Here is a 25,174-nt window from a genome sequence, read left to right as displayed (position 1 = left end):
AACTTTTTCTTTTGCGTTGGCTTCTATATATGATTTTTTCATGTATTTTGACGCAAAAACAAATTCCCCCAAGTTAGGACACATTTTTACTTTAGTAACAGTGGCGCCATTTTGAATTTTTAAGAAATCGGAAATTTTGCTGTTTTTTCGACGCCATTTTGTTTTGAAGCCAATTCCAAGAGTTTGTCCAAATATTAGCATTTTATTACTCATCTTTTTAAGAAAACAGATCTTAAATCGGACAAAATCAAAGCTCGAAATGATGATTCTACGAAAACGGTTTTGGCATGGTTCTAATATATTTCACAAAGCGAAATAATATCGAGTATGTATAAGCATTAATGGTAATGCGCTAATATCTAAAAGTGGTAGTCAAATTATGTCATAAATTGAGTAAAAAAGTTTCAGGAATCGATAAGAAAGTGTCTGGTTCACGTAAAATGTCAGCAACACGTTAATTTTGCCCCAATTTCCCTACAATACTAAAATAGACATCCAATGGTCTCGGCAATTTCTTTCGGTATCTTTTGGGCGAACAGTAGACTCCTTATCACTTGGCGCATACATTTTACCTTATTTGCAATAAACCAATGCGATGTTCTATTGCAGCACTTTGAAGTAAATGTAAACAGATACACTGTCCAATAAAACAGGTCATTAAAGACACAAACTAAATCGATACTAACGCATGTTTTTCCGCTGCATAAGTGCATACTGTAAACTTGATTACCGTAAGCCGATGTGAGATTGTGCCAGACAAACCCATTGTTTGTCAGCCATCCCATGGCGATCACAAAACCAATCTTTCTTGAATAAATTTCCTAAAATACTTAACCGAGAAAGACTAGTCTTTTGACCCGGAAGAGATGGCTGACAAGTCACGGGTTGGATGGCTCAATTGGCAGCGGCTAACCAATCACGAGCTTGCTTTCAGTTTTCCAAACTTTTTGCAAGTGGCTCCACCTTTCTTTAACCCTGAAAAGATCATATTTCGATATGCGTGAAAGGATAAAAGGACGTCAAATTGACTCCCGACTTTCAAATGATTGAAAATGCACCTTTTTCTTTATGAATTATCTATGAATGATCATTACGGTGTTAACGCAACGATAAATAACAAAACCTTTAATTTAGATTTTTATATTTCTTTATTGATTAAGAAAAAACGAGTAGAAACTGACGCACGGTCAGGCGAAAAGAGCCCAACACTGCCGAAAGCGAGGAGTCAAATTGACACAGACTATCTTTCCAGGGTTCCAGAGGCTTCTCATCAGTTTCGCCAGACGCAAGTGATTTTATCCTGTATGTAATACGGATGTACGAAAAATGAACCTTGTATTTTGTTAGCAGTTAGTGAAAAGAGACCGATAGGAGAAAAGCAGATAGCAGGAGGTGAAGCACTCTCAGCCCCACTGTTAGGGACCATACTTAAATGACGTAGCATTCATGGGGGGAGGGGAAATATCATTGTTTTGTGACAAGGAGGGGAGGAGGGGTTGGATTGAAATCGACGCAGCATTTATTTTGAAAGACCGATTTTTTCACTAAAAATACACTAAAACATGTTTTGCAGCGAGAGCTGTCGAAATCTGCAGCATTCTGAAATCTTCTGTAAGCTCAACAATCGTTTGGATTTTTAAACACACAAAACACAAAAACAAAAATCGATGTTTCTTTGTATATTTTAATAGTGAAAATTACAAGATACTCGTTTCTTTTCAGAGCTGGTAAGTGCAGGGTTCATTTTGCGAATTCCGGAACATTCACAAACATAGATCACGTGAAGTTGTACAAACAACTTTCCTTCTCGTACTAAAACACAAACCCTTCGAAGCAGAAGACGACAATCCAGAGCGAAGTTAACATCATATGAAATGCTGTCACAAGTGTATGAGTGATAAATAAATTGAGTTAGGCGTCGTACACAAATTACGTAACGCTAAAAATCTTGATTTCAGACCCCTCCCTCTCCTCTGTAACGATAGGTAACGTTCGACATGACTCCCCCTCCCCCCTAAAATTATGTAACGCTGATCAGCCTGACCCCCTCCGGAATTTTCAATTTAGAGCAAACATCACAGTTACGTAACTGTCTCTACTACCCCCCCTCCCCCCTACGTAACAATAAGTAACGCTGACTCTACCCCCCTTCTCCCCTTCATGCGTTACGTAATTTATGTACGACGCCCTAGACATGGTTATTGTTTTTCAAGTATTTTTTTTGGATTTATGTTACCGCTTGTATTTTGGTACGTTTTTCTCAGACCCTGGAGGGGGGGAGGGGGTTGAAGTTTTTTGACCAAATACTTCGAGGGAGGAGAGGGGGTTTGAAAATCATGAAAAAAATGCTACGTCATTTAAGTATGTTTCCTTACATGTTGTATATAGATATTTGATAAGATATTTGTTTGACCCGAAAGCAGTTTCTTATGTAGCCTAAATAATACATATCTGGTTAATCAGGATATTCTGACAACTGTACTAGGGAAAGCACGTAAATAGTCTCGACGTTTAACTTGTATCAACACAAAATTCGGGACATAAATTTTCGGGCTTATTTTCGGCGCCAAATGCATAATAATGATAAAAAAAATATTTTAACATCTAAACGGTTTGTTTGATCGGTTTAGTGTCTTTGGCAAAGTTGTTAATAATAGTTATGTCCTTCTTTAATGGGTTTATCGGCTTAATCAGTCCGTGTCCGGACTGGTTTATTGGCAGTGTTTTTCTCGAAACCATGTTTTTTCAACTGGTGGTAAGTTTTTCTCAGCATCTACGGAACCGATTTTGCTGATTTTTTTTAACATGTAAAAATGGATTATCTAACTTGTTACGTAGCCGCTTTTTGATATCTGAGTTTTTCAATGTTTTATTTTAATAGTGATTTTTTTATGAAAAAAAAAACAAATTTTTTACTAAAATGGCCGCCATTTTGGCAATTTTTGGAATTTTCAAAAACGGCTACGTAACAAGATAGATAATATGTTTCTATATACTGAAAAATAATTTCAGCCCGATCGGTCTACTAGAAGCTGAGAAAAACTTACCACCAGTTAGGTACTGATTTAGAGAGAGCATCCACGTTCCCAGCTGCCAACAGTGTAATACTCACTATATTTACATTCACGACATGGAAAATACATCTTTAAATATACCTTAATCAATAGCCAAAATAGCCAAACACTTCACTTTACTCTAGACAGCCAAAAAAAAATATGAAAATTCATGATTTTTCGACCTTCTAGAGTAGGATCCCCCCTTAAACTAACCGTTTCAGTCGTCATATAAACAAAGTTATGTCCTTCCGTAAAAAAAATTTACTTGTAAAAAATTTAAAAAAAATAAAAGTAGATATTCAATTTATAATAATATATTTGTGTTTTTCTAAGAACCACTTTTTTAGCTAGCCTTTTTTACTTGTTCGTTAGATAAATTTTTCTTATAGTGTATTTTTTCAGAAAGACACAATTACTAAGCAGACAATGTGTGCAGTAGGGAAAGCGAAAAATAAGCGAACTAGAAATATGAAACAGATTTGGAACAATATACCGCATGTTTTTCCAAATCTGTATCATATTTCCAGTTCGCTTATTTTTCGCTTTCCCTACTGCACACATTGTCTGCTTAATGAACTTGAATTTTAACGGGAAAAAGCCGTTGTTAAAAATAGAAATTTAGTTCGAAAAAACACAATTACTGCCTGCGACTTTGTCAAATGCATTATTTGGAAAATCATCGTAATAAATCGTGTAAGAATGAAACTGTTCCAAAAACAGCCTACTATAGTCTGTTACCGTTAATGTTATTTACTGTAACAAGTTTACGCGGGGACGACAAATCGTGCAAAAAAAACCCAAATTAATCCACCTAGCGGTCAGACCCAGCCTTTCTCATTCAAACTTATTATTTGTAAAAATAGATTTACATGAACCCTTCAATCCTATAAATGTGTATTCACTTTTTGGGTTCTAAAATAATGATGTTGTAATAGAAGTATAAAATATGGAATTTGACGTAATGTAAATGCTCAAGAAATTGCGAAATAAAAGAAATGACTTTTAATTTCGAACAGTTCAATCACGAGCGATACCGGGAACATTCAAATGGTACGATATTGTGGCCACATATATTGATCAAAGCAGGTATAGTTTTAAACAGCCTTTGAATTTCTTTTCTTTCCATAACTTTTGAACCACATATCAAATTGTTATGAAGTTTGTTATTTGTAAGTTTGAGAGATGACTCGTTCGTATGACACTAGTTATGTTCAAAAAAGTCGTGTAATCTTCGAGATAATAAGATTTCGTTGTTTTATTAACAATTTAATACATAACGGTTCCATATCTTCGGTTTGGCAAGTGATTGCTATACATTTCTAGAAGAAAGGCAAAAAATTAAAAAAATTATTAATTAGGAGTAAAATATTCGTGCTGAAGAAATAGCGAAATAAAAGAAATGACTTTGAATTTCGTACACTTCAATCACGAGCAATACCGGGAACGTACGAATAGCACAATACCAAATTGATCAAAGCAGTTACACTTTTAAATAGTCTTTGAATTTCGTTTCTTTTCATAACTTTTGAACCACATTTAAAATTGCTATAAAATTTCCAACTTGTGGGTTTGATAGACAACCCGTTCAAATGACACTATATGTGTTCAAATAGGTCGTGTGATCTTTGAGATAATAGACTTTCGTTGTTTTTAAAATTTAATACATAACGGTTGGAATAAAAATACGATTATAGTCAAATGAAATAGGAGCCTATAGGAAACCCAAAATTTTCATTTGACACTAAGATTGTTGAATTTAGTCCAGCCATTTTTGGGAAAACGAGTGAATTTGAAAAGTCACCGGAACATGTTTCTTTTCACAATTTTCGCACGTGTTTAATCACTATAAAATTCATCAATTAACCTTTAACTAGCCTGTTCATTTGATACCAATATTGTTCAAATCGGTTGTGTACTTTCTGAGATAATGAAGTTTGGCGATTTTCATATTTTGGTACATTACAAACAAAGTAACTGACCGATTACATTGAAATTCAATAGGGTGTTATGAGGCAGCTAGACCTTTCATTTGATACTAATTTCGTGAAAATCGGTTCAGCCATCTCTGAGAAAAGTGAGTGAGTTTAAGTAGTCTTCGGAATATGTTCTTTTCAAAGCTGGATTTCACATTTTTAAACATAACAGGCAAAGTAATAGTCCGAATGCAAAAAAAATCAATGAGGTCTTATGGGGTAATTATGGGGTAATGACACTGATTTTGTGGAAATCGGTTCTGCCATCTCTGAGAAACATGAGTGAGGTTAAACACTCTCCAGAACACGTTTCTTTAAATAACTTCTGAACAACACGTTCAACCTTCATGAAACTCAAAAGTTAAGGGTTTTTTAAGTGGCTCGTTCATTTGAAACCAATTTTGTTAAAATCGGTTGAGTAGTTTCTGAGATAATGATGTTTCGTGATTTTCACATTTTCAAACATAACCTCTAAACTAAAAATCCGATTGCAATGAAATTCAATAAGGTCTTATGGGGCAACAAGACCTCTCATTTGCAATTAATTTCATGAAGATCGGTCCAGCAATCTCTGAGAAAATCGAGTGAGATTGAGAGAGCGTTACATACACACACACACACATACACACACACATACAGAAAATGCTCAACTCGTCAAACTAAGTCGATTGATATACGAGATTCGACCCTTTGGAGCACTTTTATATCTTTGGTTTTTCCAGTGATTGCTATACCTGTCTAGGAGAAAGGCAAAAACGTGTTAAAAACCGCGTTATTAGGAAAATCGTCGTAAAAAACCGTGTAAAATAAAAGTGTGTAAAAAATTACTTTACGTATAACTTGCGACATTAGGTGCAATGTAAACGATCGATTGTCGTTAGTCAAGATATTCGGTCTCCAACTCGAGCAACAATGGAAATCGTTAAAAAAAATATGTAAATGAAAAATCTTGTTCACATATGGGTGGTACTGTACGATTATAATAAAACGTCAATCTCGATATACTAGTACCGGAGAGGATAAAGAATTCGCTCGACAAAAGAGCGGAGAGAGCGGGCACAGTCTATTTGCGTTTTGGTTTTGTATGAGGACAAGAGGAACTGGAATAATTCTAAGGGTGTAATGAAATGTTGAATGTAAAATGCGTCCCTTCCACCGCCAGATGTCGATGATTAAAATAAAGAGATATGGTCTCGTTTCTAGTTCCGTAGTTGCGTATCTGTGCTGTGGTGGTATCCAACAATCGGAAGATTCTCATTAGAACTTAAAGCAGAGGAAACATGCCGATGTGCTGCTAGTTGTTGAGCTTGAAAGGTTAGGAAATAACAATAAAGCCTAATTTCTAAAGAAAATAATAGGGAAACCCAACAAGATTTTCCTTCATTTAGTCGAATAAAGAAACGCTACCGCATTGAGGAAAACAGCAAACATTGAACAACCGACGTCTGAAAAGTAAACAAAAGAGCTTAGCTCAGATTTTGACTATTTCTTTCAGGTTATTTGTTATCCGCATTACAATCCTAGATTATATCACTTTCATCCTAACAAAACAATGACAACATAATTAACCTAGTGCACTATCCAATAAGATTTGAAAGTAAGGTATGATTAGCTGGGTAGGAATAAAAAAAACGGCTCACCGATAATTCGTTTTTATTCGACTTTATTCGGTTTTGCAACCTCCAATCAATAACAGCAACCAACTTTGGCCTAAAGGTCTATTGTAAACGAAATAAATTACTTCAGTTGTACTGCTACTACTTCGACACAATGGATTTGAGTGTAATCTTCCTTTTCGATAGATGAGCTACTTTTTTTACGACTGTGTATGACTAAAAAGGTATAACTGGAGGTAATTTCAGGTCACAATTAGGGTGCCTAAATTCATACAAAATGCACTGGGTGTTGAGCAGTCAATTTACAGTTTTATACATTTCGTCATTGCAATGAAAATAATCATACAAGAAACTTCAACAGAATGTTAACACAAGAATTTATAAAAACTATGACGTATTTGTTTAAACCGGTGCTAAACAAGTTCAGGTCATCCTATTAGGCACATGTGTAAACGCCAAAACTCACAGCGGTTTCCATTCCTCTGCTCCTGCTTCCACTCAAATTGGACAGCATACAATCAGCAGGTCATAGTTGCAATAGGACCAACCGTGACTGGGTCCGATTATGCCACCACCAGTCCCGCCGCCTCCTATCAACGTCGCCACCGGACTTCGCCGACAGAGGCTATAGTGCAGGCATCTTCCGGCCAGCCCGGAGCTCAAAGTGCAGCGACCGTCCTGGTAAAGTTCAACCGATCTCGTGATGCTAAACGAAGGTGGGAAGCTGACCGACTGTGCTGGGACTCTCGGAAGATATCGATTGACCGGTACCGGTGGCTGCTGGTACTGTCGAGTGTTGGAGACTGATGGTGTCGTTATGCAAGGCGGACTGATGGACTGTGTAGACCACCGTTGGACCAGAGTTGGCGCCACGGGTGAGATGAATTGTGGTGCCGTCGAAGGTGAAAGGAAAGGTCGCAAAACTGTGCTGCCGCGTTGCGAAACCGGGACGGAAGGCTGTCCGGGCTGCTGTTGTTGAAATATTTGCTCGCGATCGGGCTGTGAAGTGGTCAGTTCTATTGATTTCACAATTTCGTAACTGCTGTTACTCATCAGCGGAGGTGGTTGACTCAGGATGTTGCACTGCTGGTGCTGGATGGCAATCGAGTCGAGCGTCTGCAGCAGATCTTCTGTGTTGAGTGGGACGTGCTGCAACTGGGTTCCGTAGATTGTCACCTCCAGCGGGTTCTCGGAGGATTCGCCGAAACGGTGATGAACTGTCGAAGAGTAACGAAATGCAGAGATGTTATTGCTAATGTCAATTGGATTGGAAAAATAATGTTTTTATGAATTGCGGGTTGAAAATATGATGATATTAATTACTACTTATTATTATGTACAGTTTTATGATAATAACGTTGTTCGTGGTTTGTGACTCTGACTATTGCAGTAAGAACATTATGTTAATCATAAATCACATCGAGTTTATTCATATTTTTGACAGGTATTAAGCAGGTAAATACGTTCGCTCTTTCACTGAAGGTCGAAAACATTTTACAGTGCTTACCAGCAGCAGTAGCAACGCGTCTCAAGCCTCCTGGAACCAACCGATTCCCGTAAGGTCGTAGTCTGTGATCTGCTGTAATTAGTCCTGGGAACACGTAGGATACTGATGCATCCATTTGAACAAAAAATACGGTTTTAAATACTTTTGAACTATTCAAAAATATATACGAAACTCACCCAGGTCTTCCTCGAACGGAAAGTCGCTTCTACTTGCGAGGGAAGCTTCGACTACTGTTTTATCTATTTCCATTTCGCCTTCAATTCCTGCCGACGATTTTTGTGCGATTTCTGTCCGATTGAGAACAACTGACTCAATCCAGTTGTAGAAAAATGAGATCCGAATTGCTACGAAAATATTTTCCGCTCCCCCACACTGTTCGCCCAGTGTGTTAATCCCATAGACATACGGAACAATATTATCCCTGCGAAAATTAGATATTGGTCCTCCTGGCTTCAGCTTTGGTATAACAAAATTGATCAATCCCTCTAGTCTAAAAATTGCTTTAAATGGAATCTTACCCGACAAATTCCTGGGACCAAGTCGACAGGATTTTCAGAGCAAATAAAATCACTGTTGAATCCACCGGGAAGTTCGTCTTTAAACCGCGAGCTGTCGTTGGTATTGCAGCGTCCATTCTCCAGACGGAATGCTGTTATAATCTTTAACGGAACGGAGGGTGTTGCATCCATTGTAGATCCCGTGAAATCTGGTCCATAAGCTGAGAAGAAAACGACCGGTTCCGGAATGCGCTCATTTTTCCAAATGCAAGCTGGTGCGACAATTTGATAGATCTTGTGTGGATTATAGAACTTGTCCAGAGTCAACACAGCGATGTCATTGTAGTGTTGGCCTGACACATACATTGGATGTCGATTTATATCCGTAATTTTGATCATCTGTTCGTTCGCTTTGATGTGCGACGGATCCTTGCCATTCCAGCGAGTGCAGCTAGCCGATGTAACCACATGACGATAGTCTATTAGGGCTCCACTGCAATGGTTGAAGCTCTCACCGGAGCGTTGCAACTCGACTCGAAAGAATGGAGAATTGTTCTGTGCTGTGATACGGCTGTCGGAAAACTTTCGCGATGACAGGCATTCCGTTTGACGTGCACATTCTAAAATTTTCAAGAAATGAAAGCTTAAACTAAGAATCGCAAATCCGGACTTACCCAGGGGATCGATCGTAACGTTCACAATCGAAGCGATCCAATTGATGTAACTGGAAATTTTAGTGTATACTCCAAAAGATCCATCCCAACAGCCAGTTCCAAACGAGGTGACTCCGACCAGATAGGGAATAACCTTACTGACGTCAGAGAGGTCGATTTGAATTGGTCCACCGGAGTCACCCTGACAAGTGTCTTTGCTGGGTGTTTTAGAGCAGAATTGATCCGATGTTAGACCTTTGAAAAGCGATCGCGGACGTGGAAGGTTTGAGTTGCATTCATTGTAATCCCAGTAGTTTAAGGTTACTTTCTGCAGTGTAGGACTGGGGTCAGATGCTATTTGGATTGGAGAAATAAAGCAAATAACTCATAAAAATATAACTTTCGTGCAATAAGAGCTAACCAAAATCAGTCAATCCAAAGCCTACGGCTTGGAATCCTCCGGTGAAAGTTTGTAGGTTGTCTTTCGACCAAAGGCAAATCGGACATACGGAAACGTCAAGCTTAGCATCCTGTTCCAGCTCTATCAGTGCTATGTCGGAATATTTTTGAGTTCTCTGATAGCTTGGATGGGGAGTAAATTTTTTGATTTTAATATCCTGTGCATAACGGTCATCTTCCTGAGATGCGAGGTTCGTATCGCCCAAGCGAACTGTGTCCGGAGCAATTCTGTTGTGTTGAAAAAGGTTTGTTTATACCATTTACTTGTTGTTATACCGTTAGTAATTACTTCTCCTCATTTGTACCGCAATGACCTGCCGTCACGACAAATCGTGTCGATATCAGGGAACCTCCACAGATGTAGTCAACTTTACCGGTATCTTTGTTCGTCCATCCAATAGCTGCCTGTGAGTGAATTGAATCGTCAAATGAATAGTTTTATTACATTCCAACAACTGTTTTTACCATGTGAGGAAACTCACTCCGAAATGCTCTCAATCCTCCTAGAATGTAAAATCCCAGTGCACTCGATACGTCTTCGCTATAGAATCGGCTAGGGCAATCTGTGGATAAAAAAAAACATACACTGTCATCACAGGCTAACAGACATAACATTTTGAACAAATTTTCAATAAAACCATCGTTTGGATGATACCAGTACTTTACGTTGTTAACCGTTATGTACTCAGTAGGGTGCCCGGGTACCTTTTCAGACTTTATTACTTTAAGGGGGGACCCTACTCTAGAAGGTCGAAAAATCATGAATTTTCATATTTTTTTTGGCTGTCTAGAGTAAAGTGAAGTGTTTGGCTATTTTGGCTATTGATTAAGGTATATTTGAAGATGTATTTTCTATGTCGTGAATGTAAATATAGTGAGTATTACACTGTTGGTAGCTGGGAACGTGGATGCTCTCTCTAAATTAGTACCTAACTGGTGGTAAGTTTTTCTCAGCTGCTAGTAGACCGATCGGGCTGAAATTTTTTTTCAGTATATAGAAACATATTATCTATCTGTTACGTAGCCGTTTTTGAAAATTCCAAAAATTGCCAAAATGGCGGCCATTTTAGTAAAAAAATTGTTTTTTTTTCATGAAAAATCACTATTTAAAAAATCATAAAACATTGAAAAACTCAGATATCAAAAAACGGCTACGTAACAAGTTAGATAATCCATTTTTACATGTTAAAAAAAAATTCAGCAAAATCGGTTCTGTAGATGCTGAGAAAAATTTACCACCAGTTGAAAAAACATGGTTTCGAGAAACACACTGCCAATAGCGTAATACTCACTATATTTGCACCCACGGTACACAAAATACATCTTCAAATATACCTTAATCCATAGCCGAAATGCCCGAACACCTCACCTTTCTCTAAACATCCGAAAAAAATATCACGAAAATTCATTATTTTTCAACTTTCCAGAGTAGGGTCCCCCCTTAAAAAACAAGGATAACCTCAATTCAGATAGCTGAAACTTATGGAATGCTCCTTACTAGTGGGACAGATTTCCCAATCTTCGGACAGGTCATGATCGAAAATCGGTCAAAAAATGAAAAAAACAAGAAGCCTCTCATTTTGTGGGTACCCGGGTACCCTGCCGAGTACTTACGTGAGTTAAAACTGCCGAGTACATAACGGTTAACACTAGCGCCATCTTCACCATCAAGTATTTTGATGCAAAAACCTCCGAGTTCACCTTAAAGGGGCAACAATGGCGCCATTTTGAATTTTTGAGAAATCAGAAATTTTCGATATTTGTTTGAAGCTATTTTGTTTTCAGGCTTAGTATCAAACTTCCATGAGTATGTCCACAAAATAGCATTTTCTTGTCCATCTTTAAGAAAAATCGGACAACAGCTGAGCTCAAAACGGTGTTTCTGCGGAAACAGTTATGGCTCAGTTTAAATATATTTCACAAAACAAAATAATATCAAGTATACAGCATTAATGAATCCGCAAATATCTGAGTGAGGTAATCAAATTATGTCTTAAATTGAGGAAAAAAGTCTCAGAAATTAATTGGTAGGTGTCTGACCCACTTAAAATGTCAGCAACATTGTGAATTCCGCCCCAATTCTTCTGCAATACTGAAATAGTTTTATCTCGACGTGTGTTTATTTATTTGAAATCTGTTTAATGGGATATCAAAAGTGTAAACGATACTCAAAAATATAATAACGATTTGTCTTCACAAAATCCTCCCGTTTTCCTTTTGCGGGGAGGAGTCGCTTTCTTGACAAGGACTGGTCGAAAAAAAATTCGGTCTCGATCAACTAGAATAGTTGAGAAAATTCGTTATTGATATTGTTTTTTGGCACATTTTGCATGTTGTAGGATAAGTACAACGGTACACCGTGCCCCAGTGTTGATTCGAGAAAATTTCCAGCTCGAAAGGATCCTCGACCTGATCGGGAATCGAACCCGACATCACAACCGTGTGGGAAAGCTAGCCGACTGACATCGCTAACCGCAGAGCCACGGGGACCACCAGGACCGGTCAAAACATACAAATATCGCATCAGCTATGAGACAGAATCATTGCGTCTTCGATAAGTCCTATAAGCCATTTCTGCAATGTTGTTTTATCATCAGAGTTGTTTTTTCTTAGCTGCCGATGTTTCAAAACTAGAAATTGAGGTATACATGATTTATATGCTGCAATGACTGCACGTAGTACTTCATGGACCCCCGTGAAAAGATTACGGTTCATAGACGATTGTAAAGGCAGAAGGAAAACTAAATTTTGTTGTACTGTATTATCGATTAAATAATAATTGATTAATTCGAAACTATGTTTCAGTGTTTAGAGAAGAATAAAAAAAACAGGGTCTGACAGGGTTCCTTATTTTCTTCTGTCAAATTTATAATTTATAATTTGTGGAATAAATAGTTCCAACTCCGTTTGTCACACTTTTTCAGTTTCTCAACAAAAAGTGCTATTTATTTGGTTGTAAGAATTCATATGTGGTTGTAAGAAATCATGTGTTATATAACTGATTAAAGATTGTCTTAACTTTTTTTTAATTATGAAGAAAAAAAAACTTTTTTTATTGACATACTTCTATTTATGTCAATCAATCAAACTGACGTACCACTCCGTACAAAATTCTAAGAAAATTTTGACTGAACATATTCCGCAAAGATAAACTTTCAGCCTTTCTGCTTTTTTGGCAGCACGGCGCGCGACAACTGTCAACTGAGTTCAAAGGGGAACAGCACATCAGCGCCACCACCGCAGTGACGGGAATATTTCGCATAACTGAAACTCATCTGTATTGACCGTTATTTTGATCCACGAAAATATATTTCATGGTACGTCTGTTTGTCTGTGGTAATAGTGCCTTCACAATTATTAGTCAGCAACAATGAATGAGTCACTTTTCACTTGAACTGTTAATATTCATCTCAATATTATTTACTGGTTTCTGTATATACAGTCATACCTCGATATAAGGCAACCTCGATATAACGTAACTCGATATAACGTAACTCGATATAACGTAACTTTTACCTCGATATAACGTAACTTTTTAAAATGTATGTGAAATGTGAAATTGAAAATAAATGATACAGCAACTGTTTTTAGGCTATAAATTGCTTCAAAAAAATGTTTGTAGTAAGTTTTGAAACCAATGAAACCAATGCAAAAATTGTCCAAAAGGGCATAAGAAAGGTTTAAAAATACTGATAGGTGATGGGAAATAGGTTTTCACGCATCTTTAAGTAACCATTAACATTCTTGCATAAATTGAAAAAAAATTTTTTTTTTGCTTCGATATAACGTAACTCGATATAACGTAACGAAAATAAAAATAAAGTTGCCTTATATCGAGGTATGACTGTAATTCGAAATTATGTTTCAGTGTTAAGAGAAGAATAAAGAAACCGTTTCAGCTTATTACTTAAGGGGTTAGAAATTTTTTTCGTTTTCAAAAAATCGAAAATAGTTTTATTACGTTATCTTAAAGCACAACTTCTTGAGAACTTTTACTTTTTTACTTACTTTTAAGGCGACAGACCGATTATCGATCCAGTTCCGAATCCAGAATACGTCGCCATGTCCCTCGGTCTTGGGCTGCTATCTTCCAATCGCCCCTAACACCTATTTCGCGTGCATCCTCGTCGACAGCAAACATCCAACGAGTGCGGGGTCTACCCCGAAGTCGACGACCTCTATCGGGATTCCTGCTAAATATAGCCTTCGCTTGACGCTCATCCGGCATTCTCGCTACATGCCCAGCCCACTGAAGCCAGCCGTGTTTTATCCGCTTGACTATATCCGCCGATTTGTACACCTGGTACACTTCATCGTTCATGCGTTTGCGCCGCCAAGGATTGAACGCAAATCCCTACGCTCAAAAACACCAAAAGCTCGCCGATCAGCCTCTTTCAGCGTTCATGATTCATGGCCATAGAGAGCCACCGGAAGAATCAGTGTTTTATAGAGTGCAAGTTTAGTATGGATTTGCAGACTGCGGGACCTTAGTTGGTTACGTAATCCGTAAAAAGCCCTGTTTGCGGCTGCTATCCGCCTCTTCATCTCACGGCTAACCTCGATGTCACTTGTCACTAATGTTCCCAGGTAAATAAATTCTTCGACTACTTCAACTGCTTCCCCATCTAGCGCCACCGCAGCACCAACCTCCGACGGACTACCACGCACTCTGCCAGCCACCATGTATTACGTTTTGGCAGAGTTTATGACAAGCCCTAATCTCGCAGCTTCCCTCCTGAGAGGTCCGAAGGCCTCTTCCACAGCTCTACGGTTGATACCAATGATGTCGATATCGTCCACAAACCCGAGAAGCATGTGCGACTTCGTAATGATGGTGCCGCTTCTCTGCACACCAGCCCTCCGTATAGCACCTTCCAATGCGATGTTGAACAATAAGCTCGACAGCCCGTCACCCTGCTTCAATCCATCTAAGGTCACGAAAGATTCCGATATCTCACGGGCTATTCTGACTCTTGATGTAGAACCTTCAAGGGTAGCACGTATCAGCCTAATCAACTTTGTTGGGAAGCCATGTTCGAGCATAATCTGCCATAACGCATTTCTCTTAACTGAATCGTACGCTGGCCTGAAGTCCATGAACAGATGGTGCGTCTGCAAGTTGAATTATCGAAATTTATCGATGATTTGTCGCAAGGTAAACATTTGGTCCGTCGCGGAGCGTCCCCCTCGAAAACCGCATTGGTACTCGCCAGCAAAGGTCTCCTGCCACGGCCTCAGTCTGTGGAACAGGATGCGGGAGAGAATTTTGTACACGGTATTGAGAAGAGGTATGTCCCGATAATTGCTACAGTCCAGGCGATGACCTTTTTTGTAGATCGGGCATATGAGACCCTCCAACCAGTCCGAAGGCAATTCTTCATCAGACCACACTCTCAGCATGATCCGATGGATGGCACGATACAGCTGTTCGCTTCGACTTTGAAGAGTTCGGCGGAAATGCCGTACTTCCCGGCTGCCTTGCAGTTTCTCAGCTCTTTCACTGCTTTCTTCACCTCGTCCATGGATGGTGAATCCACAGCTTAACCATCATTCTCAATAGTCATCCTGCTCCTTTCGACTCCACTGTTTCACTCACCGTTCAACAGCACACTGAAGTGTTCCTTCCAATGCCTGGCCACCTCTGTTTTATTGGTTATCAGGTTCCCCTCCCTATCGTTGCACATGACAGGGGCTGACACGTTTAGATTCCTGATTCCGTTGACCTTCTTGTAGAAGCTCCTCGCATCGTGCCTGGAGAAGCAACCTTCCGCCTCCGCAAGAATACGCTCCCAATGCTGTCGTTTCTTCCGGCGCTGGAGTCTCTTTTCAGCGGCTCTAGCATCTCGATATCTACCCATGCTCTGACGAGTCACAGCCGTGGCCAACATGTGACCCCTGGCGCTGTTCTTCTCCTACGTCACTCGCTGGCACTCAGCGTCAAACCACTCATTGGACGCAGCTGCCGCAGTTGTACCCAACACTTCTCGCGCTGTAGTGCTGATCGAACTGTGGATGTATCTCCACTGTTCATTCAGGTTCCCTTCAACTCTTTCCTCAATCCGTTCATCAACCTTCTGCGAGTACTCTGCAGCCACTCCTTCAGTTGATAGCCGCTGGATGTTCCACTGCATCCTCATCGTTGCCTTGGATTTCAACACGTTGGAGAGCCGGGCGCGGATTTTGGCTACTACGAGATAGTGATCCGAGTCAACGTTCGGTTCTCTGAACGACCTCACGTCTGTAACGTCTGAAAAGTGCCGTCCATCAATCAGAACGTGGTCAATATGAGAGCAAAGCTCTCCATTCGGGTGCATCCAGGTGTGCTTACGTATGTTCCGGCGTGCAAAATAAGTGCTACAGATAGCCAACCCCCTAGCTGCAGCGAAAGTAACAAGCCTCAGGTCATTGTCGTTCGTAGTAGAGTGGAAGCTTTCCCTACCAGTTACGGGGCGGAAGAAGTCTTCCTGCTCGACCTGTGCATTTGCATCTCCGATGACAATCTTTATATCGTGTCCTGGGCACTCATTGTATGTCTTTTCCAGGAGCTCATAGAACTCCTCCTTTTCGTCATCGGGTTTCTCGTTGGTCGGTGCGTACACATTTATTAGGCTGTAGTTGAAGAATTTGCCCTTAAGTCTCAACACGCATATACGGTCACTGATCGGCCTCCATCTAATGACACGCTTCATCTGTTTGGCAACAAGAGAAGAGACTGTTTCTCCTCAAGCAAATCAGTTTACTACCAGCAGGCAGCAGCAGCGGACATCAACACCGATGGCAGTAGGCGAAGTGGATCAGCAGCGGGCAACAGCGGCGGTGGTAGTGGTTAGCTGCAGTCCTACCTCTTTCAGTTCGGCTCCCCTTCGATCTGAGTTGGACCCCACCAGCGGTAATCCGATTCAGATATCGTTGGGCAAAAAACAACCCGAAACTGAAAGAGACTCGCACCGCCAGGTGGATTGAGAAGCCACCATCATCCAGCGTATGTATATACAGGGTGTATGCACATAACGTGTGTGAATATTTGAAGCGTGTGTCCCTAATATATAAGGTGTGTGGCTTGCTTTAAAGCGTGTATGTATGTTTATGGCATGTATGCATGTTTATAGCGCGTGTGGCACGCTATATAGCGTGCGTGGGATGCTATAAAGCGTGTGAATGTCTAGCGTGTCTGTGCATGTCTATAGAGCGTGTGGCTAGAGTGCGTGGCTTGCTCAATAGCGTGCGTGCTTGCTTTATAGCGTGCGTGACTAGCAGTATAGCAAATGGCATTGACAAACACAATTAATGAAACTAATGAAACAATTGAAGCTTTTCGATTTCAGAACAACTGGTTCCCCAAGTAACCGAAAGTTCGGATAAAAGTAGAATTCATAGACTAATCAGCTAATCTAACGATCATGAATAGAATTCTATTCAGCTCAATTTTTAAGTAATTAACCGTACTTTCAAGTTCGCATTTGTTGAACAAACTACGAGTAGCATGCAAAGCGGCTTCTAAACCGAACTAGAAAGTTCACATCAAGTTCGGATAAGTCACTGAACAGCGCGCTATTCAGCTTGAAAAGAAGACTTCAAAAAACTTAAAATAAAAATCAATTTGCAATTCCCTTCCACCCATTATTCTTGTTGGTATAATCCCATGATAATCATTTACTGAAGAAATCTAGATCAGAAGAATAATTACCTGGCTCCATTTATTTTAAATTTCATATCTTTTTTTGCAACTTACTACACCAAGCTTCGAACTCGAATCCTCCTTCTTTGAAGTCTAGATTCATACCACTGCCCCGTTCCCGCTATATGAGATCAACATCGATTTTACTCGATGTGCTGATTTCTCTTCGTTACCTACACGTTCATGGCTAGGAACATACCGGGTCTCTCTTTCAGCTTGAAAGTTCTGATAAAGTACAGGCGGAACCTCATGCGAACTAGGAAGTTCAGAAAAGGCTGACGCGGAACTTTTTCTGAACTTTCAAGTTCAGAAAAAGTACACGCGGAACGCAATCTGAACTTAAGTCTGACAGTTCTCTAGTTTGTTTTGATTCGACTGCAGTTTGTTGGTAATGTAATTGAAAAAGGTTGTGTACGCAATATTTTCCTTTTAAACGTTTGTTGAACATTTATTCTGGTAAGCAGTATATACAAAATATGATAAATGATCAAAATCGATAAAATTTTTTTAGATTAATAGATATGCTGTTTGCCGTAGTCGAAACGAGTCGTTGGTGACATAGAAAACTCTCGGTGGTGTCCGAGAAATGGATTCGGACCTCCAGAACCGGCAACATCATGCTGTGGCCGAACGTAAAAAACACCCAATGTTTTGACAAAATGCTAAGGGTTAAAAACATCACGCGCAAACAAGTGTCTAACGGGAATTCACAGCTTACATCCGGTTTATTTTTTCTGTTAATCTGAATTCATAATTGATTTCCTGTAAGAAAACAAAAGAAAGTGTTTAGGTAGAGAAAGCCTTTGAACACCCTAATATTACCTATTAGAATTATAACTTTGTTTTCCTTTTGCCGTTTATTTAGAAAAAAAATCCGATGATAATAGAACAATCCACTTTTCTTTATTGTTTTTGAAAAACCCATTTTTCATCACTAATCGTGGAGCAAACTTCACTTTCGCCAAAGCCGAGTCGGAACTTAGCATGAACATCAAAGTGGAAATAAAGTACGACATAGACTTCTCCTGAACTTTCGTGCTGATTGAAAGTACGGATAAAATGCTAACCGAACTTTAATTTCCGGCGGCTTAGAAGTTCACGTGTGAACTTTATGTGAACTTCAAGGTTCCAATGAAGAGGAACAAGCAGCTTATCCTTAACCTTAATGCTGATTAGAAGTACGGATAAAATGCTAACCGAACTTTAATTCCTGATGGTTTGTGAAGTTCACCTGTGAACCTTATGTGAACTTTAAGGTTCTAATGAAGAGTAGTAAGCAGCTTCTAGTGAACTTTCGTGCTGATTAAAAGTACGGATAAAATGCTAACCGAACTTTAATTTCCGGGGGTTTTGAAGTTCACGTGTGAACTTTTTGTGAACTTTAAGGTTCCAATAAAGGGGAACAAGCAGCTTCTCATGAACTTTTAAGTTGCTTTCAGGTTTTGACGGTACTTTATTTAGAATGAAGTTCGGTTTGTGAGTAATGTGTCCTGTTGTTCAGCAAGAAAGTTCCACGGAACCAAATCTGAACTTTATGTGAACTTCTAAGTTCGTGTGTTAAGTGAAACTCGAACTTTTGGTTCCTTGGGTCGTTATCAGAAACATCGCAAACCTCTGCGAAATGAAAGCTCCACAAAATGTGTGTTTGCTTGCTCTATAACTGATTAAAGATTGTCTCAATTTTAAATAAACAGAAGTGTATCAATCAATCAAGTCATATTATGCTGTCACTTTTTTCTATCAGGTACAGTAATAGTGCCTTCACAATGATGGGCCAGCCACAATGAGTCACTTTTACTTCAGCAGTTAATCTTCGTCTGAATGATATTTATTGGTAGAAGCTGTTTTTAACTTGATTTAAAATGGCTCCGGCGAGTATTAATCTATACTTCACGAGTGAAATTCAAGTTTGTTTTTCGAATTTGGGGAAAATAAGTGATTTGATTATAACTAAAAAAGTCAATTAGTAACATGTGTTATTCCAATGTTAACAAGTGATAATCGCCTTCCCGGGAACAAATATCTCAAGAACCGCAGTAAAAATGAATAAACCGCCCTAATGAAAATCAAGTTAAGGATATTTAATGAACATTAATATAGCTTACATCTGGTTTGGAACGAGTTGTGAGTCATTTTAGAAGCCAGTTCTAAAATATTCCATATTAAGCCCTCAGTGGCCCAGAAATCGCTTAGTCTCAGAAGGTCTATTTTCGGTCAAACTTTTTTTTTCGAGATAACACCAGATCACGATATTCTATGCAATTTTTTCGATTTTCTCAATTTCATGTATTCTTCCTTTAGTAGATGTAGAAGGTCAAAAAATCTCAACTTTGAGCGTTTCGAGGTACCCCTAAATTATTTAAGGCATCCCTAAATTGAGATGAAATTTAGCACAGTTTTTTTTTTTTGGTCAATAAACAATATGTACATGGTCGGTTTCCGCAATTTGACATGACTCCTTTCGCTGTCACCCTAATACACACACATCTTTGAAAAGAGGGGTGCTCAGGTTTTTTGATACACGATATGAATAATATTGCAAATTGAAGATGACCAACTTTTAATCGTAACACCCTTCAGAACACTTTATGCAACAAAAATCATCGATCCATTTTTCCTCCAAAATGAACGCCACAGTAATTTGTTGAATAAAATAACTTGATTTAAATGCATTACATAATTAGGAATGTTTGTTGCCACGTTTGATTTATACCTACGTGTTATGTGGCGTAAAGGTTGGCAATTCTCAACGCGCCATGATATTACTGCCCAGTCGTTAATTTATTTAGAAAATAAAAGAATGTACGAATTTTCAATAAGTTTGAGTTCAACATTGAGTTCAGTATAGCAAATATTTACTATTAAACTAGTAGAATATTAAGCAGCTTGAAAAATCACTGTTTTTACTTGCGTTTAATAACGAATGACTTTCATTTTGATGGAGTCAATTACGGCATGCTCGCCATATTTATCCGCGGTTTTATAACCTTCAAAACTAAAACGTCTTATGTGAGAGTAACAGGATTTTTTTTCCGTATCACGATAAGTTTACAATTATTCATTGTATTCTCGACGACGAATGATTGCGCTTCAAGAAAACTTGCTTGAACTTTTCAAGAATGTTAGGCCGATGTCATAGTGGACGCGAATGACGGCGCGTGGCCTTTTGCCTTCCCATACCCAAATGTACAGCTCTACTTACGGTTGTACATCAACTTACGGCAAGGCAAATCGCGTCGCGCCGCTATTCGCGTGCGCAATAACCAGAGCCTTAGCCTAATAAGCGTTTACTTTCTTATGTTGAATAAAGTTCATTGTGTATTATAAAACCAAACCGACTAAACGTGTTACTTTTATCAGGTTTTAGGTCTCGGCAACCTCCATAATAACCAAGTAAGAACGTGGAAAGATTTTCAAGATCATTCCTATTCAAGACTTAAAACAATGAACATCTTGACCAGTGCGGAATATAATGAAGCAGCAGGATGTCCGAAGGAACTCGATTAGAGAAAACAGTTCAAGAACATCTGTTGAAGGTACGGATACCGGCGTGAGTCGACAAGCAAGAATAAACGGGTAGAGGACTCCCGTCAGCAGCGTATCCCATCAACCCCAGGAGAAACTTTGTTACCGTGGTGAGCAGGCTGCGTGGGCGTTTGGAATGTGGACAATGATTAAGGAAGGTACGTGTACAGCAGTCAAATCTCCGAAGGGAGCACAGGTCAGCAACGAGGAGTTGGAGGATTGTTTGTCCATTGAGAAATACGTGGACGAAATCCTCACGACCAGAAGCTGCAGGATCGACGACGAACTCATCATGATGGGTCTGCCCAAGAAGTACGAGCCAATGATAATGGACATAGACGCATCCGCATACCGAGTATACAGTTTTGTACTGTAACGTGTTGTTATTATGTGACAGAAAACCTGAATTAGCACAAATGTGAAGCCAGAGGCGAGGCAGGAGCACATCATTCACAGTAGATGGTAGCTAGTTTAAATCATTTATTATGCTTCCGGATTGCGGCAGACAGAGCGCCGTTCCAAATTTTTTTGGTTGGTCAATGAACTCCCAAAACAGTAGTCCAGCGGAGACCAGTGCTTTTAATCTCAGATCAAGGCCCAATCTAATTTTGAAAGACACGAATCATAAACCAGCAACATCTTTTCCTTTTGTTACTAAACGAATTACATCTGCCGGTGCAAGCGCATACAAGCAGCGAGAGTAAATTTTCTGCACGTCGTCTTCCGTGATGAGAGGATTCAATCCAGAAAGGTTTAGCCAAAACTTTTTTACATTGCGAACAATGGACGGAACGGAAAGATCATTCAGAACGACCTTGAAACGACATTCAGAGCTTGTACGTCAATCATCAATCCGGTACGTTTTATGCTGCGTTCTGGCTCAACTGCTGTAACAGGTAGGTATAGGCCAAACGGGATAGGATGGCGTACAACTCAAATGGTTGATTTTTTACTTGGCGCCTCAACAACGTTAGTTAGAGCTGCTGGATCTACATCAGTAAGTCAATCGAAATTGACGACTCGGGAGGCGTAACCGTTGTTTGTTGAGTGTCAGTGATGTAACAACGAATGCTGCGACCATTCATTTCTCTTCTGCATGTAGTGCACAAAAGCAGAAGTTTTCCTTGAGCGGAAGCTTCCTTTAATCCGCGGGAATTTATTCCACGACAGTTCTGGCTAACATGCTAAAATACCTCGCAAAAACCACAGCGCATTGGCTCGAGATCGTTTATTTTTTGGTTGCATTTGTCGCAATGTTTACGTTCCATTCCGCTATGTATGTTATTCGTTTACACAGTTCGTATGGGCATGCATAAAAAACGACTCAACGAGGTGTTTTGGGTAGTTTCTTGGTACTGCAAACACTATGCACAATCACTCAAAAACGTATTATTTCACAGAGAAGCGTAGACTTTATACTCTCTCCAGTATGCTGGAGCGGTTGTTGATGCTGCAAGCTGATGGTTTTTCACAGCGATCTGCTTGTCGCATATAGAATTTACCGCCTGCGCTTTTTCAGTTACATAAAAGTTGATTAAAAATAAAGGATGCGAATTATTAGGTTCTTTGAATGCTGCATTGAGAATTGCTTAACTTTACTTTTGCAGCAATGATTTTAATATCCCTAGTAATTTGAGGAAGTTCCGTATTTTTATTTTTGGATAGTCTCTGTTTTGAAAGTTATGATATTTGTAAGCATGTTGCAAGAATTGAATGTAACCATCGATTATTATCAATTATCATGAAGATGTTATAATATTATCATAATTGAAAAGTTAGAACTGGATTATTTCAATGCATGCATGTGTTTGTAAGAGCATAGGTAAAATCAACTAAAAAATGATTTGAGATTGATCAACTGAACAATATGTACAGTTTTGGATGAGGTACAGACCACACGTCTTCTTTTTGAAGTCATTTATAGTAATGAGGAATTGCTAAACAAGGTTAAACAAAATGATTTAAACTGTTAACTGTTAAGTTTTTGCTCCAGTGGGCTATGTTTGGTATATTTCTTAAACACGCCATTCCATAATTCGAATATGTCCCATGTTTCCTTGAACTCCAGTAGCACTTCCCATAAAAAGTGCTTTGACTAGAGCCGCACCAATCACCGCAGGTGGTAGGCAGCTGATTTATCTCAATCACGAAGGTGTCGTAAATATTATTATCAAGCCAAATAATACGACTTTCAGCCGAATCGATCTGCCAATTTCGTACCTTTTCCGAATACCCAATCGATAGCATTTATTCAATTGCGGTTCCGTTTTGGCGATCGATCGACATGAAGTCTGAGATTGATTATGGACTTTCTGAGAAAACGGCTTCCGCGAAGCAATTGGTTACCATTCCACCAACAAATTCAACCGTTTGTACCCGAAATAATTGATCATTTCATTTCTCCTCGCCTGACCTACAATTACCGTCTAATGTAGTACGCTGATAATATCCATCAGGAGGGTCGTCTATAAATGCATTATCCTCGCCATGAGTTCTTCTCAGCAGCACTAACATCGCCATTAACACCAACCCGGACATAATACGCCACTGTTTAATCATCACAAAAATCCTTCAAATAATTATCACTGTTCGAATGAACGCGACGATTTTAACTACAATAAAGTTGCCCGTAGCACAGCCAGATAAGCACTAAACTATTTCGTCAGGTCGCGTTTCACACTTCGTCACTTGGAATTCACTTCCAGTAATCACTTTGGGTAGGGTTTTCTGAACTAGAACAACCGTTCAACACGGGAGTTGATTAGCTTCTCTTAGCGTTCTTCACGAGGAATTGTTGCTCCAACTGACAGACGTTCGATGGCGTTGCGTGTGCGTCGGTGATGAAAGGGAACGCCGTCGGCGACGGTTAGGTTCTCTTTGCTTTTGTCATAAATATGCAACGCAACTTTTAATTGTTGCATTCAGCCTTACTGGCGTTATACTAACAGGCGACCGTGCTGGACGAAATAATAAATCATGATCTTCACCAACGCCCCTGACAAGTTCAGCGGCTCGATTCTGTGGTTGCGTCAAAAATCATCATCAGATTGTTGTGTGGTAGTTGGTGGTTTTACAATTGGTTAAACTCTTAAGCCAGTAGGTCCGATAAGATGCACTCGCAGCATTTTTACGAGACTAGGAAGTAGTCGTGGACGACAGTTATTAAACTACCGTAGTGAAATTTGTTGGTTGGATGGAAAGGATTTTGCTGGGGCTGATAGTCTTTAGTATTAAATTTCAGATGATGATAAGTCATCTCAAAACTAAGAGATGTCGGAGGTACAAATGTTTGCTTATGCGTAAATTTGGAATCCTAACCATCTTGCGTTTTTTATTTTGTTCGTTATAAAAAGTGATATATTTCTAATATTGTCGCAGAAATAAAATGACTGCAAACATGTTAAAATAGAACGTTTCAAATTTAAGCGTGTACAGTCGGTATATCTGACATCTATAAACTGGATATTGGTGACAGCAAATAATTATCTTGATATTTTCAATGTGTTTACACTAAATACTATAATTATCGGCTCAAACAGGATTCGGTTCTTTATTAAGTAGGTACTCTTCTCGGGTTTCAATTTATTTTTTTCGGTGAGAATCTCACCGAAAAAAATCAATTGAAACCCGAGAAGATTAGAGTTACGGTGATTCGAACCCGGAGAACATTAAGTAGGTACATAAATAAGTAGCTTTCTCAGCACATTTTGGAAGCATAGCCCCCCAAGTAACAATTTGAGTCGTATTGCATTCTTTTAGCGGTTTTCATGACCAATCTCGCAAAACTGCTGTTAAAACAAGAAATACTATCAGAACCTTCTGATAACCGCTATAAGTTTGCTTTACAGCCAGGTGGCCCACCCTTGCCAAGCTTATTGAAGCAATTATAAGAATGGCAATAAAACTGCTTTAAAACCACATGGAAAGAGTACCGCATACTATAAGCAGCTGGCATTACCTCTTCAAGAGCGCAATAAGTTTGGTTGCATTATTGTGCTCTGCTACTTGCCACAATAAGTCCAAATCAACTTTTCATTGCTTGACAGCAACCGTAATAAGTTGATTTGTTGTGCCGTTCCTGCACACACACCAGAACATAACGCCACTTTTTTAATAAGGAAATCTCTCGTCGCGGGAGAAATGTTTCACCTGTGTTGGTTATCATCGTGCAATCAATTTTATTTGATGGTGATATTGTAGAAAGATAAGG

The 25,174-nt window shown here is 39.2% G+C and overlaps 1 protein-coding gene across 1 annotated transcript; it reads right to left on the bottom strand.

Annotated features, from left to right (window-relative positions):
- Positions 1-6,742: 6,742 nt before the first annotated feature.
- LOC129730163 (uncharacterized) lies at positions 6,743-23,702 on the bottom strand. The gene is made up of 9 exons (XM_055689268.1): positions 23,388-23,702; positions 10,227-10,324; positions 10,051-10,166; positions 9,724-9,989; positions 9,324-9,656; positions 8,671-9,269; positions 8,329-8,608; positions 8,153-8,254; positions 6,743-7,862 (listed from the first exon to the last, which is right to left on the bottom strand). Exons 1-9 carry the CDS (start codon positions 23,521-23,523, stop codon positions 7,144-7,146), a joined length of 2,649 nt encoding a protein of 882 aa, XP_055545243.1. The 5' UTR covers positions 23,524-23,702; the 3' UTR covers positions 6,743-7,143.
- Positions 23,703-25,174: the final 1,472 nt, after the last annotated feature.

The sequence above is a fragment of the Wyeomyia smithii genome, chromosome 3 (assembly GCF_029784165.1).
Source record: "Wyeomyia smithii strain HCP4-BCI-WySm-NY-G18 chromosome 3, ASM2978416v1, whole genome shotgun sequence".
Classification (NCBI taxonomy): domain Eukaryota; kingdom Metazoa; phylum Arthropoda; class Insecta; order Diptera; family Culicidae; genus Wyeomyia; species Wyeomyia smithii.
The sequence above is the reverse complement of the archived record's forward strand: the minus strand, read 5'-3'. Positions and strand labels throughout refer to the sequence as shown.